General features: G+C 43.7%; 1 protein-coding gene and 1 non-coding gene across 2 annotated transcripts in view; both read right to left on the bottom strand.

The window, feature by feature from the left end:
* Positions 1-21,056, bottom strand: part of VSTM4 (V-set and transmembrane domain containing 4) — a 96,311-nt gene that overhangs the window by 18,641 nt on the left and 56,614 nt on the right. Inside the window, exons 6-7 of the mRNA XM_035267705.2 lie at positions 18,928-19,034; positions 17,447-17,508 (exon numbers count right to left, since the gene is read on the bottom strand). Coding sequence (XP_035123596.1) covers positions 17,447-17,508; positions 18,928-19,034 — 169 coding nt within the window. The remainder of the gene's footprint in view (positions 1-17,446; positions 17,509-18,927; positions 19,035-21,056) is intronic.
* On the bottom strand, positions 14,217-14,394 carry LOC118146582 (U11 spliceosomal RNA). The gene has a single exon (XR_004732436.1). It is a non-coding gene; the product is annotated as a U11 spliceosomal RNA (small nuclear RNA).

Genomic DNA, 21,056 nt, shown 5'->3' with positions numbered 1-21,056 from the left:
TGGGCAGAGCCGTCTGCTGGACAGGTGAAAATATGAGGCTGAGTGTCCAACGGAGTAGAATTGGAGATGTCCAGGGGGATTTTCAGAGGTCCATTAGAGCCATCATCAGGTCTACTATTGCCATCTCCCTGGAGTGGAGGCCACTGGCCCACTGGGACCTCTGGCTCTAGCAGCATAACTCACAGTCGATCTTCACTTTGAGGTGAGGGCTGGAATCCAGATGCACTCCCAAATCCGCAATTTGGCTGTGACTGCTAACAGGTATGCCTTGACCCAGGGTCCAAGACATGCAGGGCCTAGGCACTCTCAGAGGCACCAAACGCCCCACCTACTCTGCAGCTGCAGGTACAAATGAGCCTTGAGATCATATTTGCCCAGATTCCCCCTCCATTCTATCTCTGCATGGTCACCCAGGGACTAAGGGCCAGTCACCCAGCGTGCTCTAGGACAGCAGGAGGACTGGAAAAGGTCTGGAGCTCAGGAGAGAAGTCTTGGATGGATATGAAGATGTGCAAGTCCTCTCCAGGTTTGCAGAAACTTTGGGTTGGACAAACTCAACTCAGAAATTATGAGCAGAGCAAATTCACCTCAGGCCCTTGAGTCCAAAGAGTACACAGGACGTTCAGCAAAGTACATCCTAGGAATGAATCTGACATGACAGAAAGTCACCACCTAACTGCTCTGAAGACAGGCAGAGGTGACCCCCCTCGGGAAGCTGCTAAGTCTGGCACAGAAATGTCTAAGGCCAAATATTATTGGTTCAAGGTTCTACATGTTATCAGACAGACAGACGCCTGTAAATTTCACCAACATATGTTTTGGAAGCTAAAATATGACTCTAGACAGTGCTCTTGGGGAGGGTCCTAATACCTGGAACTTTCACAGTCTCACAGCAACTGCTCCATGGTCTAACATGCTCATTCATTTCCTCTCCCTGTGGACCACAGATGTTTGAATTCCCAGATGCCTTCCAAAGCACTATTGCTGGCAGTACTATTTAAGAGGATGCTTTTACTTAGAAAAAAAGGGAGCCTTTGGTTATCTACTTCAACAGAGATGTTCATGCTGAGAATCTGCAAACTTGAACACTCAGTATTCTGATTAAATGCAATCTTTAACACTTTCCTAGATCCATCTAGCTGTGCAAGGCCCTGCTTAAGAACATGTGCGCTCAGAGACAGAAAGACTGCCATTTACTAGCTGTGTGACCTCAGCAAGGTACTTAACCTCTTTGTTCCTCCATTTCCTTATCTACAAAGTGGGACTCAGAATAGTAACTATCCTGTAGGGTTATTTTATGAGGATTAAATGCATTAAAACATGTAATGTACTTGGAAAAATACCTGGTAGACATATAGTAAATGCTATACAAGTGTTTGATTATTACTATTGCTACTATTTGTATTATAGATGATGAACAAGTATTGTTTAAATAGTCAGTTACTTTGAAATGTTTCCAGGTAGGAAGAAGAAGACACTTTGAGACATTTTGGAAAGTATTATGTGCTAAATGCTAATGAATGCTACTGTGTCTCAGGTCAGGGCCAAACACACCTGGCTATTTTATTTTTTTAAGTAGGAAAGATAATCCTTCTAAATAAGAAGTGAAACCATGCCACTCACTGCCCAGCACACAGTTCTCCAGTGGTTTCTCAATGCATTTGCATCCAGAGTTCTTATCAGGATGTCAGGATGGATAAGGGTCCTGATCGTTCATGACCTCATCCCGTGCCTTCCTCTGACCTTGGCTTGCTCCACATGTCCCTCTTGCTGACCATGGATCCAGCTGCATGGATCTCTGTGTGTTTCCTGAACACACCCTGGATGGCACTGCTCATTCAGGGCCTACTTCAGGACCTTTGCCCAGGCTGTATTCTCAGCCCAGCCCGAGATGTTCTCCCCACAGAGCCATGTGCCTCGTTCCCTCATCCTCAGGCCTCTACTCAACTGTAACGTCCTCCCCATCGAATGCAGCCCCCACCCCCAGCTCCCCTTGACCTGTCCTAATGCCTTCAGAGCATGTATCACTCCTTGCTATTGTAAGGTATCATCCATTTGGTAACCTGTCTTCCTCCACTAAAGAATGTGACAATAGTATCTAATATTTACTTAGTACAACAACTAGTCTATGTGAAAGGTACATTTATTATCGTTCTCATGCAATATGTGCAGAGACGAAGGCAAAGATGTGGACAGCATGCAGCAAGCAGCTAATAAGCAGCAGGGCTGGTGTAGAGCCAGTCTCTGACCACACCAGTGGGCTCCCTGAAGGTGGTGACTCCATCCAGCTTATTCACTGCTGCATCCAGGGCTGCGTGGACAAATGTTGACAAGAGGCTTGCCAGCAAAGAAAGCTCCGATATGAGCAGTATTTTCTGATTTTCATGTGTGAAAACCCCTACTACAGTTAATTTCAAGGTGCCAATGTATCTGCCCCCTCCAGTGGATGGAGAGGCTCGAGGATGCTGCTGTCTGCAACTTCAGCTCCTAGAAAGACATCTGACTAAGGCAGCCATTTTTTGAATGAATGAATGAATGAATGAATGAAAAGGCAAAATGAAAGAAAACCAGTCTGATATGTCTTTTAGCACCCCCACCCTGATCTACCTGGCCCCAGGAATGTAGACAGGGACTCTCCTCTTGCCAATGAAACTCTTTTTTTCTTTTAGCTTCTCTAGGGGTTCCCTGACAACACTCTACTAAGAAGTAGAACACTTAGAGTCATCTAAAATTGCCACATGGCTTTTAACTTACTCGTTTAAAATACAGGTAGATGATTGATCAATAAAGAGAGAGAGAGAGGATATCTTACACGGTGGAGGGTGTGAGAAAGTGGTCACTCTCATTTTTTTTGGTAGGGGGAAAATAAAATAGGAAAATACTTTCAGAAGTTAATTGGGCAGACTCCAGCAAAATTAAAAATGAGGCTATACTTTCACATAATAATCCCACTTCTAAAAATCTCTTCTACAAAAATACTTAAAGTTATATGTGAAAGGATATTTACCAAAGCATCCATTCTAAGAGTGAAAAATTAGAACAACCTAAATGGTCAAGAGATGGAGACTGGTTAAAGAAATGATACTGTAACACTTTGCAGTCATTAAAGAATGAGGTAGATCTATACATACTGATGGAGAAAGATGTGCCTGAGATAGTGTTAATGAGAAAACAATTCAACCTGTGAACACGGTGGAAAGAATTATTACCATTTTTAGGGAACTTGGCACACAGAAATGGATTTGTCAGAATCTGTAGCCATGACCTACACTAACTGTGGGTGGACCATATATAAACACATTGGGAATATAAATATGGATCTACACTTGTATATACAAAAAAAATTTAGAAGAATATAAGCCAAACTCCTGACAGAGACCATTTTGAGTAATAATTTCACTTTCTATTTTAACAAATGGAGATTCTGAATTGTCAGCCTACTTCTCTACCACTGTCCAATGAGGTCAAGACAAAACACCCTGAAAACCCATAAACTCAGACTTTACTGAGTGCTTTTGACAAAAGGCATTAGAGCTCAGAGTGTAGTGGGGAAGAACAGGGACCTCGGGCCAAGTGCCTGGTTAGAGCAGCTCTGCAACGTCCTAGTGGGGGATCTTGTATTAGTATTTACCTTCCTGCACTTCCTCTAACTCATCTGTGAAATGGAGACAAGAAGAGTTGTCCCACAGTTAAAGGGGTGCTTCTCCTGGTAAGCACTGTAACAGTGCCTGCATGTAGGAAGCACCACGGAAGGGTGTGCATTATCATTATAATCATCATTACCACCACCATCACCACCATCACCATCACCATGCTCTTCATCATCACCACCATCATGGCCATCGCCATCACCACTATCATCATCACCACCATGATCAGTTACCACCATCATCACCATCATAATCATTGCCATCATCATCACCATTATTACCAACACCATCATCATCACTATCATCATCAATATTACCATTATTATTACCATCACTGTCATCACCACCATTATCATCATCATCACCACCACCACCACCATCATCACCACTGTCATCACCATTACCATCACCATCATCACCACCATCATCACATTACCATCATCACTACCATCATTATTATTACCATTATCATTACCACCAGTCATCACCATCATCACCATTACTATTGCCATCATCATCACCATCACCATCATCAGTACCATCATCACTACCAACATCACCATCACAGTAGTTAGTGTTAGGTCATAGATGAGATGTACAGGGCCCAAACCAAGCATTAAAATCGAATATAAAATAGCAGTAGGCATGCCTGCCCATTTGTTAAATTCATGTTGCATGCAATGTGGGCAATGGGCACATATGACAGAATTCATAATTTGAATTCTTCATCTTTCTATGAACGCTCTCATGGTAAATTTTCGAGGCTGCGTCTTATTGTCTTTCGATGATCACATGTGCTTGTTGGAAATTCATAAATTTAATTTTAAGAATTTATAATAATAAATTAGAATTGATCAGGCTAGGTAAAAAGATCCCCTTAAATGCACCATCAGTTTGTTGTGAAGTCAGAATTTCACATAGAGATTTTTTCCTGATATTTTGGGTGCCTAGCTTGATGTTACGGATATGTCGATGATGTTTTTCTTTCTTTCCAAAATGGCACTTCATTTCTAGTATTCTCCATGTGAAATTGAAAAAGTCTTTTAATAACTCTGAAGTACTCTGTACTCAAAACTGAAGTTTTAAATGAAATAGGCTTAAAAAATGTGAGTAGAAATGATATTGTTTCATGAGATTTCAAAAATAAAACGCAGAGGAAAAGTTTTTAAAATATTTCCCAGCAGTGCAATGATCTCAGAAATGAAGTGCCCAATAACGGCAGCAAATCAGCCATGCTGAGATGGAAAACAAGCTACTGCTCTGCAGGGAGGGACAGTCCCTGCAAGCACGTGGGGACAGCCTGCCCCAGAGTGGAGCCCCACCATGACGCCTGTGAGCAGGGTGGCTGCACAACCAAAAAAGACCACCCATGGGCTGGCCTGATGGATGTGCAGACCTGCCTCCTACGTAGGTGACCCTCCAGCCCAGAGCATCTCCGTGCACCTGCTCACCTTGCTCAAGTGGTTCCCAGACTCATGCTCCACTCCTGCCTCTCTCACACTTTGCCCCCTGCCTGTCAGTGCTCAACAATTATTGGGGAATGAATAAGTAGAAGACTGGAAAAATAATGTGAATGAATCAATGATGCATTAAATAGGAGAAACACATGGTCCTGAGGGGGCCAATTCCAAAGTCACCTTCCTTCTCAAAGCACAAAGCCACTACCCTACTAGAACAAAGTGGGGCCAACTCTGTTGGTTAAAAATCTGCAGTAGGATTCCCTTTGTCTCACAAAAGGGGGTCCTAATGAGACCTCAAGGAGCTAACCAGTCTCAACACATTTCTTGAGGCCAGGTGCAGTGGTTCACACCTGTAATCCTAGCACTTTGGGAGGCCGAAGTGAGAGGATCACTTGAGGCCAGGAGTTTGAGACCAGCGGGGGCACACAGTGATATCCCAGCTCTACCAAAAAAAAAAAAGCTAGGTATGGTGTAATATGCCTGTGGTCCCAGCTACTGGGGAGGCTGAGGCAGAAGGATCAGTTGAGCCCAGGAGTTTGAGGCTGCAGTGAGCTATGATTGCCACCACTCCAGTCTGGGCAACAGAGCAAGACCCTATCTCAAAAAAAAAAAAAAAAAAAGACTCTTCAAAAGCAACTGTGTCACTTAGCCCATCTTCAACAAAATTGGAGCCGCAGTGAATATCTATTGGTCTCTGACACAGATGAGAAGCACGTGACCTGGTTCTTGCCAGGCAAGTGTTGGCAGGGGCAAGTAGTAGAGGTGCCTTGGCACTAACTGCATGGCCTGCAGGGAAACAACAGCCCTGTGTCAAGGCTAACAGACTTCCCGATACAGGATATTCTCACTCCCACTGTGGGCGAGGTATGATCTTGATCACATCCGGCTTACCAAAGGCAGAGACACCTGCTCTCTCTAGACTGGAGGAATCCATGAAAGCAAATGACTTCTGTTTTCCGCACGCCCATCCCTTCTGAAGCCTCACATCCGTTCTTCCCTCCAGCTGACATACATAACTCCCGGAGACAATAATGGGCTGTGCATGTGTACCGAGGGGAGCATAGAATTTTTATCTCTGCAAAAATGGTACTAGCATGGTACAAGCAAAGTTTGTATTTTTTTCCCAAGGCTTTTACTTGGGGCAATATATTGTACATGTGGTTGTGGCTTTTTTTCTTCTTTTTAATTTTAAATCTAGATTATGAACATATTTTATGCAGGTTAATATATCCTTTTCATGTAAAATTTAACTGAAACCAGTTCTAGCACATTAACGACAACAAGAGAAATTCTCTGGCTTATTATAAACATCTTTCAAGAAACCTGAAATGTGTGTCCTCTGGAAATAATTTTGCTGGGATTTGGGTTATTATTAAAATCCTCTCAGAATTCTATCACTGCTTTCTAATGTGCTTCAAAGCCCTTTTCTGCTACTGATCAGAGACAAATTCTTTTTCATCCCTGGCAGCACATTCTCAATAGCGAAAACTGGGGCTGGGGAAGAAACTTCTTCCCAACACCCGGCAGCTGTGAAACAAGGCAGGGCGTCTCAGTCCTGGGCTGGCACACTGTGTTTTTCAACAGCACTGTGGAGAGGCAGGTTCCTACAGCAGGGTCCCTCTGAACTAGGATGAATGAACTCCTTTCTTTCTGTCCATTTTGAGCACTTTAATCTTCAGGTTTCCGTGAGAAGAGGGAGGCTTACTGTGGACTGTAAGCTTGAGGGAATCACAGGTAGGTCTTGGTCACCTGGCCATGTGTTACTCTAGGAGATCACAGGGCAAGGCCACATATACCTGGCTGACATACAGACGAGCTGTTCTGGAAAAGTTTGCAGGAATTAGGGAGAGTCACAAGGACTTTTAGAATTCTCATATTTAGTTTTCTTTTTGTTGACAAATAAGACAACCCCCTTTCTCCCCAGGGGGCTGACTTCTCTGGAGGAGGGTAGCAGCGACTCTGGATCCTGACAGTGTTGACTTTACCAGAAGTGGCTACTTAGTTTGAAAAGTTATTCAGAGCCATGCTTCTCAAACTACACTGTTTATCATATTCATCTGGGACCTTGTGAATTGCAGGTTCCACTTCAGCAGATCTGAGTCAGGGCTGGAGATTCCACTTTTCCAAAAAGCTCCCAGGTGGTGCCTGGCCTCCTGGCCCACACTTGGAGCAGGGAGAACTCAGACTAAGCTCCAACCACAGATCTTCCCACACAAACATTATTCATCATTCACTCCATGTATTCTGGTCAAAGGCGCACTCTGGTGATTTCAGGTTCCCTGCTGAGGACATCATTAGGGGTAGAAAACCAGTTCCGATGAAAATTTAAAGCTTCTGGGAATCAAGGGACACAATTAACAAAATGAAAAATCACTACAGAACAGGTGAGAATGTTGGCAAATCATGTAATTGATGTGGAATTAAAATTTACAATATATAAATAACTCCTGCAATTCAACAACAAAAAAAATCAAACAACCTGATTTTTTTTAATGGGAAATGGATTTGAATGGCCATTTCTCCAAAGACAGACAAATGGCCAACAAGAACATAAAAAGATCACTCATTAGGGAAATGCAAATCAAAACCACAATGAGATACCACCTCATACCCATTAGGATAGTTACCATCAAAAAAAAAAAAAAAAAAAAGAACAAAAAGAAACTAACAAGCATTGGTGAGGACACGAAGAAATTAAAACCCTGTTTGTAGGAATGTAAAATGGTGCAGCTGTTTTGGAAAACAGCGTGGCAGTTTCTCAAAAAACGAAAAATACCATTACCATCTGATCCAGCAATCCCCCTTCTGGGTATATAACCAAAAGAATTAAAAGCAAGAACTCAAACAGGTATTTGTACACCATGGTCGTGGCAGCATTAGTCACAACAGCCAAAAGATTGAAGCAACTCCATTGTCCATCAAGGGATAAATGGCTAGAAAAAATGTGGTATATACACACAATAGAATATTATTAGACCTTAAGACGAATGAAAATTCTCACACACACAATGTGGATGAATAAGTACAATATGTTGATCAAAATAAGACGGTCACGAAAAAGACAAATACTACATGATTCCACTTCCATGAGGTCTCTAAAGCAGTCAAATTCAGAGACAGAAAGTAGAATGATGGAAACCAGGGACTGCATAAGCAGGGGTGGGGGGTGTTTTTTGAGTACAGAGTTTCAGTTTTGCAAGATGAAAAGAGTGTTGGAGATTGACCACAGCACAATGGGAATGTGTTTAACATGACTGAACTGTAGACTTAAAAATGATGAAGACGAGGCCAGGCACGGTGGCTCAAAGTGCTGTAATCCCAGCACTTTGGGAGGCCAAGGTGGGTGGATCACGAGGTCAAGAGATCGAGACCATTCTGGTCAGCATGGTGAAACCCCGTCTCTACTAAAAATACAAAAAATTAGCTGGGCATGGTGGCACGTGCCTGTAATCCCAGCTACTCGGGAGGCTGAGGCAGGAGAATTGCCTGAACCCAGGAGGCGGAGGTTGCAGTGAGCTGAGATCACACCATTGCACTCCAGCCTGGGTAACAAGAGCGAAACTCCGTCTTAAAAAAAAAAAAAAAAAAAAAGATGAAGATGGTACGTTTGCTATTTTACCACGATTTAGCTTCTGGATGGGAATGCCATGGGCTAAGGCAGGATATCCTATGCACACTGAGGTGTGGGGCAGGCCATAGGCTCCGTGTGAGCCGTGGTGGATTTGAGGTGCCCATGGGCCCTCAAGGGGAGTGTCTGGTCAATAGTCAGAAGGGTTAGTCTGGAATTGGCTTAAGGACCCCAAGGGCTGCAGAGATGGCTGCTGTGCCTGTGAATGTGTTCAAGGAAAAAGCCTGAGAAGCCAAGACTCTAGGGCAGTGAAGGAGGGGGAGGCAGCCTGACCACTTGAAGAGGAGAGACAGCCAGGGTCAAAAGCTGTCAGCTAGCAGGGGGCCCAGGCCTCTCAGGACTACCTACAAGTACAAAGGCCGGTAGACCACGAGGGAGCAGCCACAACAGAGAAACTGAAAAGTGCCCCAAGAGCTGTCTACAAGCAGATCACTCAGGCAAACAGGTGCAACTCAGATGCCTGGACCAACCTAGATTTAGACGTGGGGGCCAGAGGGGAGGAGGCCTCAAAAAGAAGGTGGTGAGTGAGCCACATCTTGGAGCAGAGCAGCAAGTGTAGGTGAGTGCAGAGGACTAGACCACTGGGGTTCTCAGCAGGATGAGGGTCCCAGGTGGAGTGGACTGACGGAGCACAGGCAGATATCCTATGCACACTGAGGTGTGGGGCAGGCCATAGGCTCCGTGTGAGCCGTGGTGGATTTGAGGTGCCCATGGGCACTCAAGGGGAGTGTCTGGTCAATAGTCAGAAGGGTTAGTCTGGAATTGGCTTGAGGAACCCAAGGGCTGCAGAGATGGCTGCTGTGCCTGTGAATGTGTTCAAGGAAAAAGCCTGAGAAGCCAAGACAAGGGCCACCTGCCACTCATAGGAAGCCACCTCATCCTGGAGGCAAGAGGGAGCCATTTACACAGGGAAATGACACGAATGAAGCTGTGTTTTAGAAAAATCCCCCGGCAGCCATGCAGAGGATGGATCAGAGTGGGGAGACAGGATGCAAGTGCTCCCCTGGGAAGCGTGCAGTGATTAAGCCTGTGGTGCTCCTGGTTTTCTATGCCTTTTGTCTCTGGCTCAAAGAGATCATTTTCTCCCTAGAGAACAGGGGTGGCCTGACCACCTCCACTACCCTAGGGCTTAATGATGTAGAGGGGGGACTTGCAGGTGAGGTGTGGAGGAGGGCATGGTTGGTGATGAGGCGTGGAAGAGCCTATCCAAGTTCATTCGACTCCAAGGCTGGCACTCACCACTCTCAGTAATGTTGGGATGCTGATTGCCCTCCTCCCCCACTCAGGTAACAGTTCTGTGTCCTTTTTCCTTTAACTCTGAGGTTTTGCTTCCACATCACGGAAAAGGTTTCTTCTTTCCCCTACTCAGCCTCTGAATCAATAACTGACTGAAAGCAATAAAAATAAATCAAATGCACTTCTGGCTTTCTCCTTGTCTTCTGAAACAAGGAAGCAATGACAGCTTTTCCTGGAAGTGTGTTGTGACTCAGCTCCACGGCTTCCGAAGCTTTGATGTAGGGCATTTAGCTCCTAGGGCCCCAGGAGGCTTCAAGGAATGCTTGGGCCAATGTCCCAATTTAAAGGGAAACCGTGCATCTGCTCGGGAGCACCTGGAATTTCGTGAAAGCACTCCCTCACTCCCAAGGGGATGAAGGAGCACTGATATATGGGAACTAAACGTTTATTAGACAAATTGGACACACTGTCAGATAGAGAGAGCCTGTGTGATCCACGCGGCCTCATTATCTGATTAGAAGAACTTTGAAAGCAGGTTGTTGTGTTTGGTTGTTTTGTTTAGAAAAAAAAAAAAGGAAAAGCAGTTTTGATACCTTGATTTTAAAATGTCTAAAATGCCTTTCTCACTTTCTTCTTTTTTGTTTGAAAAGGAGTCTCACTCTGTTGCAAAGGCTGAAGTGCAGTGGTGAGATCTTGGCTCACTGCAACCTCCATCTCCTGGGTTCAAGTGATTCTCCTGCCTCAGCCTCCTGAGTAGCTGGGATTGATTACAGGCACATGCCACCATGCCCAGCTAATTTTTTTTTTTGTCATTTTTGTAGAGATGAGACTTAACCATGTTGACCAAGCTAGTCTCAAACTCCTGATCTCAGGTGATCTGCCTTCCTTGGCCTCCCAAAGTTCTGGAATTACAGGCATGAGCCAAGGCACCCGACCTCACCTTTTTCTTCTTTTGTCCTATCACTTCTTAACAACTTCTTACTACTGTTAATGTCTAGTTTACACTCTTCTTTCAAAATGCAATGCTGTCTTGGAAACCTAAGAAAAGAGTCCCACTTGTTATGCCTTGGGGATTGCAGACCTAAAGATAAGTGCTTTTCACCCAGAGTCTATAAATCACCTAATGTGGCAGGTGGCACACAATAGGCTGGAGGTTCTCCCCGCCAGCCTTCCCACTTCTTGTCAATGATTCAGTGGGGGTACGAGATTTACTTCTAGACAGAGGGGCTAGGGAGCTCTGTGGCCTAGGACCCCAGCAGGAAGCACTGTGTTACAGAGATTATGGCAACATGGAACCATTACAGAATTATACACCTAAACTGATACCAGGCCCCCCAAAATAAGTTGTCTCCAAGTTATTTTCTAAATTATCCACTAACTTCGTGTGAGTCAACAGTTGACTATCAACTTTTGTTTGAGCTACCGTCAAGACTTATTGATCTAAGAGATAAATATCGACCAAACTGAGACTGAGGTCAATGCTGGCCTCCTGGGAAAATCCGTCTTGATATTAACCAAAACCTGCAGATGCTAGGCATGATATTTTTGACTCTAAACTACTGGTCAGACAGAGGCTCAGCTGAGGTCAGCTCCTTTCTTTATTGTAAATTGTTATAGGTGTAAACTAGTTTCCAAATTAATCTTATTTCTGGAAAATGTGGTATAAAAACTTTCAATTTCTTCATATTTTAAATGATCAAGGGAAAATCTGTTATTTAAGAGCTGTTATTGAGAATACTTCCATAAAATAAAGAATCCTTCTGAAATGCATATAACCTCCCCAGTCAATTTTCTGTGAAGATGGAGAATTTCCTATGATGAGTACCCACCCAGAGGAGCACATCAGCTCAAACACACAAACAATCAACAACAAAAAACTCGTAGTCAGGACCAGGGCTATATTTGAAAACGCTATTGAATCTGATACTTTTATAAGTTGCCAAAAATTGCTTAAGACAGCATTTTGCACCCAACAGGTGCACAAAGGATTTTCATGTTTAATGGATAAATGAGAGGTGGGCCCCCCAGGCTATGCACTAGGGAAAGTTGTTTCCTGAAGACTGATGGCATTACACCTTATGGGTATGGATCAAGTCTCTTCAACTGAGTGTTGCTTGTTCTCACACGCAAAGCTCGTTGGGGCAATGGGAAAATACTATTATGAGAATCAGATATGACGACACGCAGAAAGCACTTGTTTGATCTATCCCTGGGATGTGTGAACGAAACTTCAATGTACAGCTGTTTTTGTTATTAGCAGAGGTAAGAGACTGGATTAGAAACAATACATCCTGAGCAACATAGAGAGAACATAAGGTGGGGAAATTAAGTGTAGTCACTCTTGAGGTTGTTGATAAATATCAGAATTAGAAAGAAAATATCTAAAAAAAAAGCCACATACACAAACATGCACACCCAGATGTGCAATGCTGCACACAGTCTAGAGGACAGTGAACTCAGCCTGTCTATCTGCAGGAGACTGAATGTCATGGGTGAGAACCATGATGCTCCAAGGCCAAGGGAAATGTATTGTTTCAGCCTTTATGCTCTACAGTTTCCAAAAGCCCACTGAATGCCAGTGGTTTATTAAAATAAGTCAAAAGGCCAGCTGCTGCATTTAAGAACCATATAGTATAGGTAACAGAGTAGATTGATGAGGAATTTTTTGATGACATGAACCAAATGGAACCCACTATATGAAAAGCCTGCTAGAATCTACGGTTCACTGCAGGCAAAAGAAGACTCCTTTAAAGAACAGGTGAAGTGCAGAGCAACAAGGACAGGAGGAAGGCTGAGCCACACAGGCGTTCAGGATCACATGCAGAGAGCAGCCAGACCCAGACTCCACACTGAGGCAAAGCTTCCAATGCCCTGGTAAAAACCTTAGATTTTGGAATAAGACCTGACTGCAACCCACAAGCTCTGTGACCTTAGGTAAGTCACCCATCTCTCACTTTACCGACTCTCAGAGGCTCATGTACCCAACTATGGTTGTAGAATTACAGAACCTATTCAACAGGGCTGGTGTGCAAAATCATAAACAAATATCCATTGCATGAAACACATTTCTAAACATAAAGAATACAGCTGGAACCACAGAGGACAAGCTCCCTGCCTTCATGGATCTTGTAGCCTGGTAGAAGAGATGGATGATTAATCAATAAAATCATGAAATATGTCAGGGTGGTGGTGTTCTATGTAGGCTATCAGGATAGCTTTTTCATTACATGATGTTTGATCAGAGACCACAGAGGGTGAGTAATATGCCATGGGAAGATCCTAAGGAGGATGTCCCAGGAAGAGGGAAGAGTGGGTACATGGGCCATGCCACAGGAACATGCTTGGTATATTTAAGGATTAGCAAGGCGGCCAGTGTGGCTGAAGGGAAATGAGAGAGCGGGATGGTGGTAAAAATTATGTCAAAGAAGCAATGGAGGGTACATCATTCGGGGCTGCACTGTCCAATGCGGTAGCCACTAGCCAAATGTGTTTACTCAGCACCAGAACTGTGGCTGTGAATTAAGATGTGCAGCAAGTCTCAGGTAGACACTGGATTCAGAAGACTTGGCACAATAAAAATAATAGAAAATATTTAATTAATAATTGCTCTATCGATTACATGTTTAAATGATAATATTTTTGGTGAGTTAAACTATATCACTAAAATCAGTTTCACCTGTTACTTGTCACTCCTTTAATGTGGCTACTAGAAAGTGAATTATAGGTGACATTCGTGAGATTGGCATTTATGTTCAGCAATACAGGATATTCAGAGAAATGCATTATGAAGTACTTACCCTATTTCTCTGCACCTAGTGGAAAAAGTTTATGAAACTAAAATTCCATTCACAGACAAATTGTTCAAATGGAAAGGCAAGTAAAGGTATTGAGGGGAAAGAGACTGACTGGACTCAAGAAAAAGGAATAAATAACAAAACAAATAAAAGTTAATTGTTTAGAATATGGTAATAAAGTTCAATGAAATTAGCAAGTAATGACTGTCGAAATTGAAGACATAAGGTAAAATAAAATAATCTGACAAACAGATAATATTGGATCCATTTCTAAACTCCAGATGGATCAGACAAATATAGGCAAAAGAGAAACTACACAAGTTATTTCATGTTAATCATCCTGGTGGATGTGAACTAGCTTTATGCTTTTAAATCGCACTGCCATGATGCCTATGAGGATCAGGGCTTTTTATGAGTTTACTGGCTATTTGCATTCTTCTTTTGTCAAGTGTGCATTTAAAACTTCTGCCCATTTTTTTGGTAGTGCTGTCTTTTTTTTTTTTTTTCAACGATCACCAGCTGCCCAAATGCCAAAAAATTATGCTTCCGAAATCTCTTGATGTCGATTCCGCACGAAAAGCAATCGAGTTGCCCTACGTGTGCCACTCACGACAGAAGCCCTTTTTGGTAGTGCTGTCTTTTTATTTCTTATTGATTGGTAGATGTTTGTATGTTCTAGATCAGAAACCTTTGTTGGGTCAGCCAGGCACACTGGCTCATGCCTATACTTTTGGAGGCCAAAGTGGGAGGGTCACTTGAGACCAGGATTTGAGACCAGCCTGGACAACATGGTGAAACCCTAACTCTAGTAAAAATACAAAAACTAACCTGGCATAGTGGTGTGCACCTGCAATCCCAGCTACTTGAGAGGCTGAGACACAAGAATCACTTGAACCCATAAGGCAGAAGCTGTAGTGAGCTCAGATAGTAACACTATACTCCAGCTTAGGTGACAGAACAAGACTCTGCCTCAAAAAAGGAAGAACAAAGAAAATGAAGGAAAGAAAGGAAAAGGAAGGGCAGGGGAAGAGAAGTGAGAGGAGCGGGGAGGAGAATGGGGGAGGAGGAGGGAGAGGTGAAGGGGGAAGGAGAGGGAGAGGTGAAGGGGAGGGGAGGGAAGGGGAGGGGGGAAGGAGAGAGGAAGGGGAGGGAAGGGGGAGGGGGAGGGGAGGGGAAGGGGGGATGGGGAGGGGAAGGGGGGACAGGGAGGGGAAGGGGGGACGGGGAGGGGAAGGGGGGACGGGGAGGGGAAGGGGAGGGGAAGGGGGAAGGGGAGGGGAGGGGAGGGGAGGGGAAGTGAGAGAAACCTTTGTCAGATACATGCATAAAGATATGTTCTCCCCATCTGCAGCTTGCCTTTTCATTATTTTATTGATATCTTTAATCAAAATAGAAGTTATAAATTTTAATATAATCCATATTTTTTTATCAATTCCTTTATGGTTGATGCTTTATGTGCCTTTTTTAAAAACATCTTTGTCTCTTCCGAAATGAGGAAGAAATGTTATCTTCATGTTTGTACCTTTCACACATATGTCTATGATCCGCCTCCTGTTAACCTTTGTGTGTGGTGTAGAGTCGGAGCTGCAGATCTTTTTTTCATATGCATAACCAACAAACCCAACGCCATATAAGAAAAGATAATCTCTTTTTCACTGCACTGCAATGTCACTGTTGTCATAAATCAAATGACAATCCTAGGAAGTTGTGTTTGGGCTCTTTATTCTGTTCCTTTGTCCACTTGTCTGCCCTTGTGTTAATACCCCCTTGTTCTGATTACACTAGCTTTAATGTAGATCTCGAGAATTGGCATATAAATCCTCCAACTTGCACTCCTCCCTCAAAATTGTCTTGGTCCTTTGTAGTACATATACACTTTAACATAGCTTTGACAGTGTCTCCCTCTCTCTCTCTCTCTCATGCACACATACACAACTAATTGCTTAACAATATTAATAACAAAATAAATAATAATGTAGTTAAAAACTGAAATAATAAATATCCACACATCCATACTGATATCAAGGAATTAGTGAATAACAAATAGATGAGGAAAGACAGCTCTTCCTTATCGAAGAATTCCAAATAATACATCTAGAAAGATAAGGGGAAATAGAAAATCACCCTTAGTGCACCGCAGTAAAGTCTGCTGCAAGCAAATTCCACTGATGAATGCAAAATTGGTGGGCAAAACTTCAAGGAAAAACAAGATATTTGCAAGCCTTAACATATCTCCCCTAAGATTCTTACTAATTACTGTGGTGGGTTTAACATATCCACAAATTCATAACACACCTCCCTTCTGGAGGTGGAGCTTAACTCTTCTTAGCTTGAATGTGAACTGGACTCAGGGACTGGCCTCTAACAAATAGGGTCTGGAAAGGAGAAAATTGTAACTTTACAGTAAAGAAACTTATCAGACACTGTCTTAACCAAGTGATCAATATGGGCATACCATTAACAAGACATATTGATGTCATGTGCCCCGATATCATGCAATGAGATGGGAGCTCCACCTCTATGCTGTTTGTCCCCAAAATCCATAACCGCATGATATCATTTGGCTCTGTGTCCCCACCCAAATCTTATCTCGAATTGTAAACCCCAGGTGTCAAGGGAGAGAAGTGATTGGGTTAGGGGGGTGCTTTCCTCCCTGCTGTTCTCATGATAAGTGAGTGAATTCTCACAAAATATGATGGTATTACAAATGGTAGTTTTTCCTGTGCTCACATACACCCTCTCTTGCCTGCTTCCATGTAAGAGGTGCCTGTTTCCCCTTCCACCATGACTGTAAGTTTCCTGAGGACTCCCCAACCATGAGGAACTGTGAGTCAGTTAAACCTCTTTTCATAAACCTGTTTACAGATTACCCAGTCTTGGGTAGTATCTTTATAGCAGTGTGAGAACTGACAGATACACCCCATTTCTAATGCTCAGAAAACCTCAGAGAATACCAAGTTAAAGAACATTCTAAAAAATTACTGGCCACTAATCTTCAAAAGTGTCAAGGCCATGAAAGAAAAAGAAAGCCTGCAGAGCCATCTTGAATTGTTGGAAAGCAAGGAGATGTGACAATTAATTGCAGTGTGAGATCCTGGATTTGGACCCTGCACCCAGAAAAGGAACATCAGCAGGTAGACCAAAATCTGGTTAAGTCTGAATTGTAGTTAATAGCAACGCATCAATGTTAATTTCTTAGTTTGACACATGTACCATGGCTATGTAAGAAGCCAACATTAAGAGAAGGTGGATGAAGGTACATGGACCTCTCTGCGCCAGCTTTATGACTTTTCTGGAAATCTAAAATTATTCAAAATCAAAAGCTCTGATATATTTTCTGGAAAACATGTGCAGCATGTTTCGGAGTAAGTACCAGGTGAACGTATGCAAGCAGGTCCACTTTCTATTTTATACATTTCTGAGTATGGCTTTTATCCTTCTTTTTGGAACAGAACACTTATAATAGAAAATATTTAGATTTTTAAGGTGTTACTCTGGGAATTAAGGATGGAGAAAGGTTGGCTTAAAAGCTGACACCTGAGAAGAGAGAAAGCTTTTGTTTGTGGACAAAAGTTTCTAAAACTTTCTGCATGTTTGAGTTAACAAAGGCACCATTTTGGCATCTGAATTGTGTCTTAGGCTTAAGATACAATAGGAATACAGAAGACAGTTACTTACCAGGGTGACTTTTCTCTGTGGTTTCAGCAGCTTAGGTTTATGGAACGTGGGGGCTATCGGAGCTGTGGAAGTAGGTCAAGGGTTTAGCTTTCAGTTCCTCCCAGAACTCTTAGTGGTTACATATCATGAGCATCAGGGACATTCTCTGAGAGGTCTTGGACCCCTTCCTGGTCCCAAGGAAGAACTTTCTGATCTAGGCATCATCAGGTGTCCCTCTGTGGGGGTGATCTTCCCCTAGTCTTTGAATGTGTTGTCATTTCCCTCAGTAAGGTCAACAAAACAACTCTGCATAAAACTCTGCCAGATATGCAGATGTTGGGTGTGAAGGTGAGAACCAGATGCACCCAGTGAAGGCTGAAGCTGGAACCTTCCCTGGGAAACTTCTTCCTACCCATACACTAGCGCTGATAGCAATAACTCTTGATCCTCATGGCATCCCTGTGAGGTCATCAGGGAGGGTTTTATTGTCCCCACTTAACAGAAAAAGAAAGTGAGGTCTTTCCCTCTATGTCATATAACTAGTCCTGAACCATTTAAGGATTTGAACTTGGCACTGAAAGCCAGGATCTACCACTTACCTCTCTTAAGTCTCACTTTAAACTTTTGTAAGGGTGGGTAATGTCTACTGTAGAATGAATAGCATTGAGTGTTACAATGCCTGACCCAGGCAGGCATTCTCTGCTCCCTTCCCTCCCAGGTCTATGCTTTTCATCCCCCTGCAGTATGACCACACCCTCCAGCCCTTCTTTCCACTCCAGTGCTCAGCCTCACCACCACTGGATTCTCCACAGGGCTTGATATGTCCCTAGGGGACAGCCCGCAAAGCCCCAGCTGAGGGACTTTTTGGGCAACCTTTGTATTCCCCCAACTATCTTTCAAATTTGCTGAGGTATGAATATCTCCTAAACTGACCAGTTATTTTAGGAACTATCTATAGTCAGTCTTGGCTCTCCTAATACTCTTGCAGTTCTTTCCTCCAGAAACACCCATCCTCCTCACTTACAATGCTCTAAATCAGAACTGGAATCACAGGATAGCCCTCATTTTATACCCAGAACAAATTTGAAATAAACTGGACACCTGGTTGACATCTTTAAAAATTCAGAGAGCCTTTCTTCCCTGAATGAACCAAGAAGACTTCCTCATCCCACCCCTCCATGTGTGGCACATTTTAATAGTTCAAAGTCAAACCCAATCTGGAGGCATCTGTAGATGTTTATCTTACCCCTGCTCAAGCTATGCGAGGCTCTTGCCTCTTTCTCCACCTCCACCCCCAACCCAGATACTGGGCTAAGGGCTGAGATAATTGAGCACCAGTTATGCCCAGAATCTAGGTGACGGTCCAGACTACATAATCATTAAATGTCATGTCATAGTCCCCATCTGCCTATGCTCCCTGTCCTAATCCAACATGGAACCCCAGACCCACATGGATCAATAATGACAATTTCCAGGTAAGAAACTGCAGGCCAGCTCCTTACCTTTGGCAGGGACTGCAGGAGGAACGTCAGGCTTCTCCTTCTGCCTCTTGCCCTTCTTGGGCTGTAGTGGGGCCAAGCTGGTCATGCTAGTGACAGTCTCCCCTGAGCTGTAGAAGAAAAAGATTCCGGTGAAGCCAAAGGCAGATTTGTTGCAAAGGAGAAAGGAAAAAAAATTTAAAAACCCATGGTAGCTTCCAATAGTTTCTGAGTGCTCCCTGTGTACCTATGCAAGGGAAGGTTATCATACGGGTAGACTAGAAGTGCTCTGTTCTTTTTTTGGATTTAATTATTTAACTCTTTAATATAAAATGGAAGTTTCTGGAACATCATTTTTTATTCAGTTGTAACATCATGTTCAGGGATTTCCTTAAGCTGAAAAAGACCTGCTTTGTCATCATAATTTTTGTTCAAAACAGTAAAACTGCACTGAATTTAATTTTAATTCATATTTCAACAATTTGATCTCATTTGGACAATGAATCACCACATTGACACAGGACAGATAGACAGTCTTTCTCTCAGAATCTTGTGTCTCCCCTTGAGCCAACAGGACTGGTAGGAATTTTTGGCTAAGAAAGTCCATCCTATGATTAACTTATTCTACATCTCGGTTTGGAATGGGGCTATATTTTGTCTCTGACAAAACAGAGCAAGCTTTGTTGAAGTGAGTCAAACCGAGAAAGACAGAAAACAGGCCCGCCCGGTAACTCCCTCTAAATTAGAGAGCTGTTTGATTAGAGAGAAGTGCTATTTGTGGGAGCCCGTTGTGGGGCAAGGCTATTTTTCCGGCTCCAGCCAGGGCAGGAAGGATGTCGCACGTGCAGAGGCCTTGCTGTAAGAGGTACCAGGTTCCGGCCTGGCCGCCTCCCAGGAGCTTCCGTCCCACAGGGGCGTGGCATTTCTGCTCCATGACACACAGTGGCTGGATTGAGTGAACAGGCGCTGAACAGGGGTCAAAAAGCCATCAACACTGATTCTACTCTGACTAGAGAGGTGACCTTGGCTTACTTACTTCCCCGGGTTTCCATCCACCAATCTGTAAAATGGGAGGCATATCCTGGCCATCTATCTTTCAGGGTTATGAAGGTTGGATGAGAGAGTAGTGCGTAAATTAGACGGGGTGTGAAATGGCTAAATAGCAACTGACCTCAGTCTCCAGTGTGCAGGTACAGTGTAAATGTTTCATGTTAGTACCCAAGGGAGGACGATGCTGCCACTTGGGTATTTCATGGTGCCTCTGTTTCAGCCCTGTGAGGAGGGCTGCAAGTTTCAACTCAGACCTTGATAAGGAAGTCTTCCTGCCCAGGATAGTACAGCAAAACAACCCCTAGACAGCTGCCTCCCACTGATAGAGTGATGCTGGAAAGCACCATGGCAGGACAGACCAGGCAGGTCATGAAAGAGGCTGCATTCCTGAGTGATGGGCAGCAGCTCCAGAACACCAGGCAAAGCAGCTGACCTAGATTTCTCAAGGTATTGAACAAATTCTGAGTAACCATATGTTTTAGAAACTAACGTTAACAAATGTAGCAGCTATGTTCGTGTCTATCCTATGCAAGGCACTGTGCAAAGAGCTTGGTATCCATAACTTCTGGCCCTCCTTGTTGCGAAAATGAGGCCTCAGAGAGATCCGGGTCCTTCCCAAAGGTCACCAGCTGGGAAGGGGACATGGGAATTGAACCATGTCAGCAAGCTTCCTCTGGCCCTGAAGTAAGGACACAGGACCCAGCCCAGACAACAGATAACAAGAAAACTGGAACAGGAACAAGGTTAATAGAGCCAGAGCTACAGTGGCTTCTCCCAGTTTAAACCATCTCACTAAAGAGGAAGTACCAGAAAGAGACAACAACATTCCACAGCATTTCAAGTCCGATATAGATTCAGTGTGAGGAATCCAGAGCACCACCAAACTCCTGCCCCAAAGGGAGGAGGAGAGGCCAACACAGGTACTGGGGTCTTGAGGACTGAGAATGTGGCTGGTGCCCAAGACCCAGGACCATCCTGGGAAGGATGGGCAGAGAAGGAGGAGGGCATGTGCCTGGAAATTGTCTGGAACAAGTGATGTCAGCTACCAAAATGAAGGTGGCTAGCCAGGTGGGAATTTTGTGCCTCTAGCACTAAGAGTATTT

Source organism: Callithrix jacchus, chromosome 12 (assembly GCF_049354715.1).
Source record: "Callithrix jacchus isolate 240 chromosome 12, calJac240_pri, whole genome shotgun sequence".
NCBI lineage: Eukaryota > Metazoa > Chordata > Mammalia > Primates > Cebidae > Callithrix > Callithrix jacchus.
Note: the sequence above shows the minus strand (reverse complement) of the source record. Positions and strands in the feature narration are given on the sequence as shown.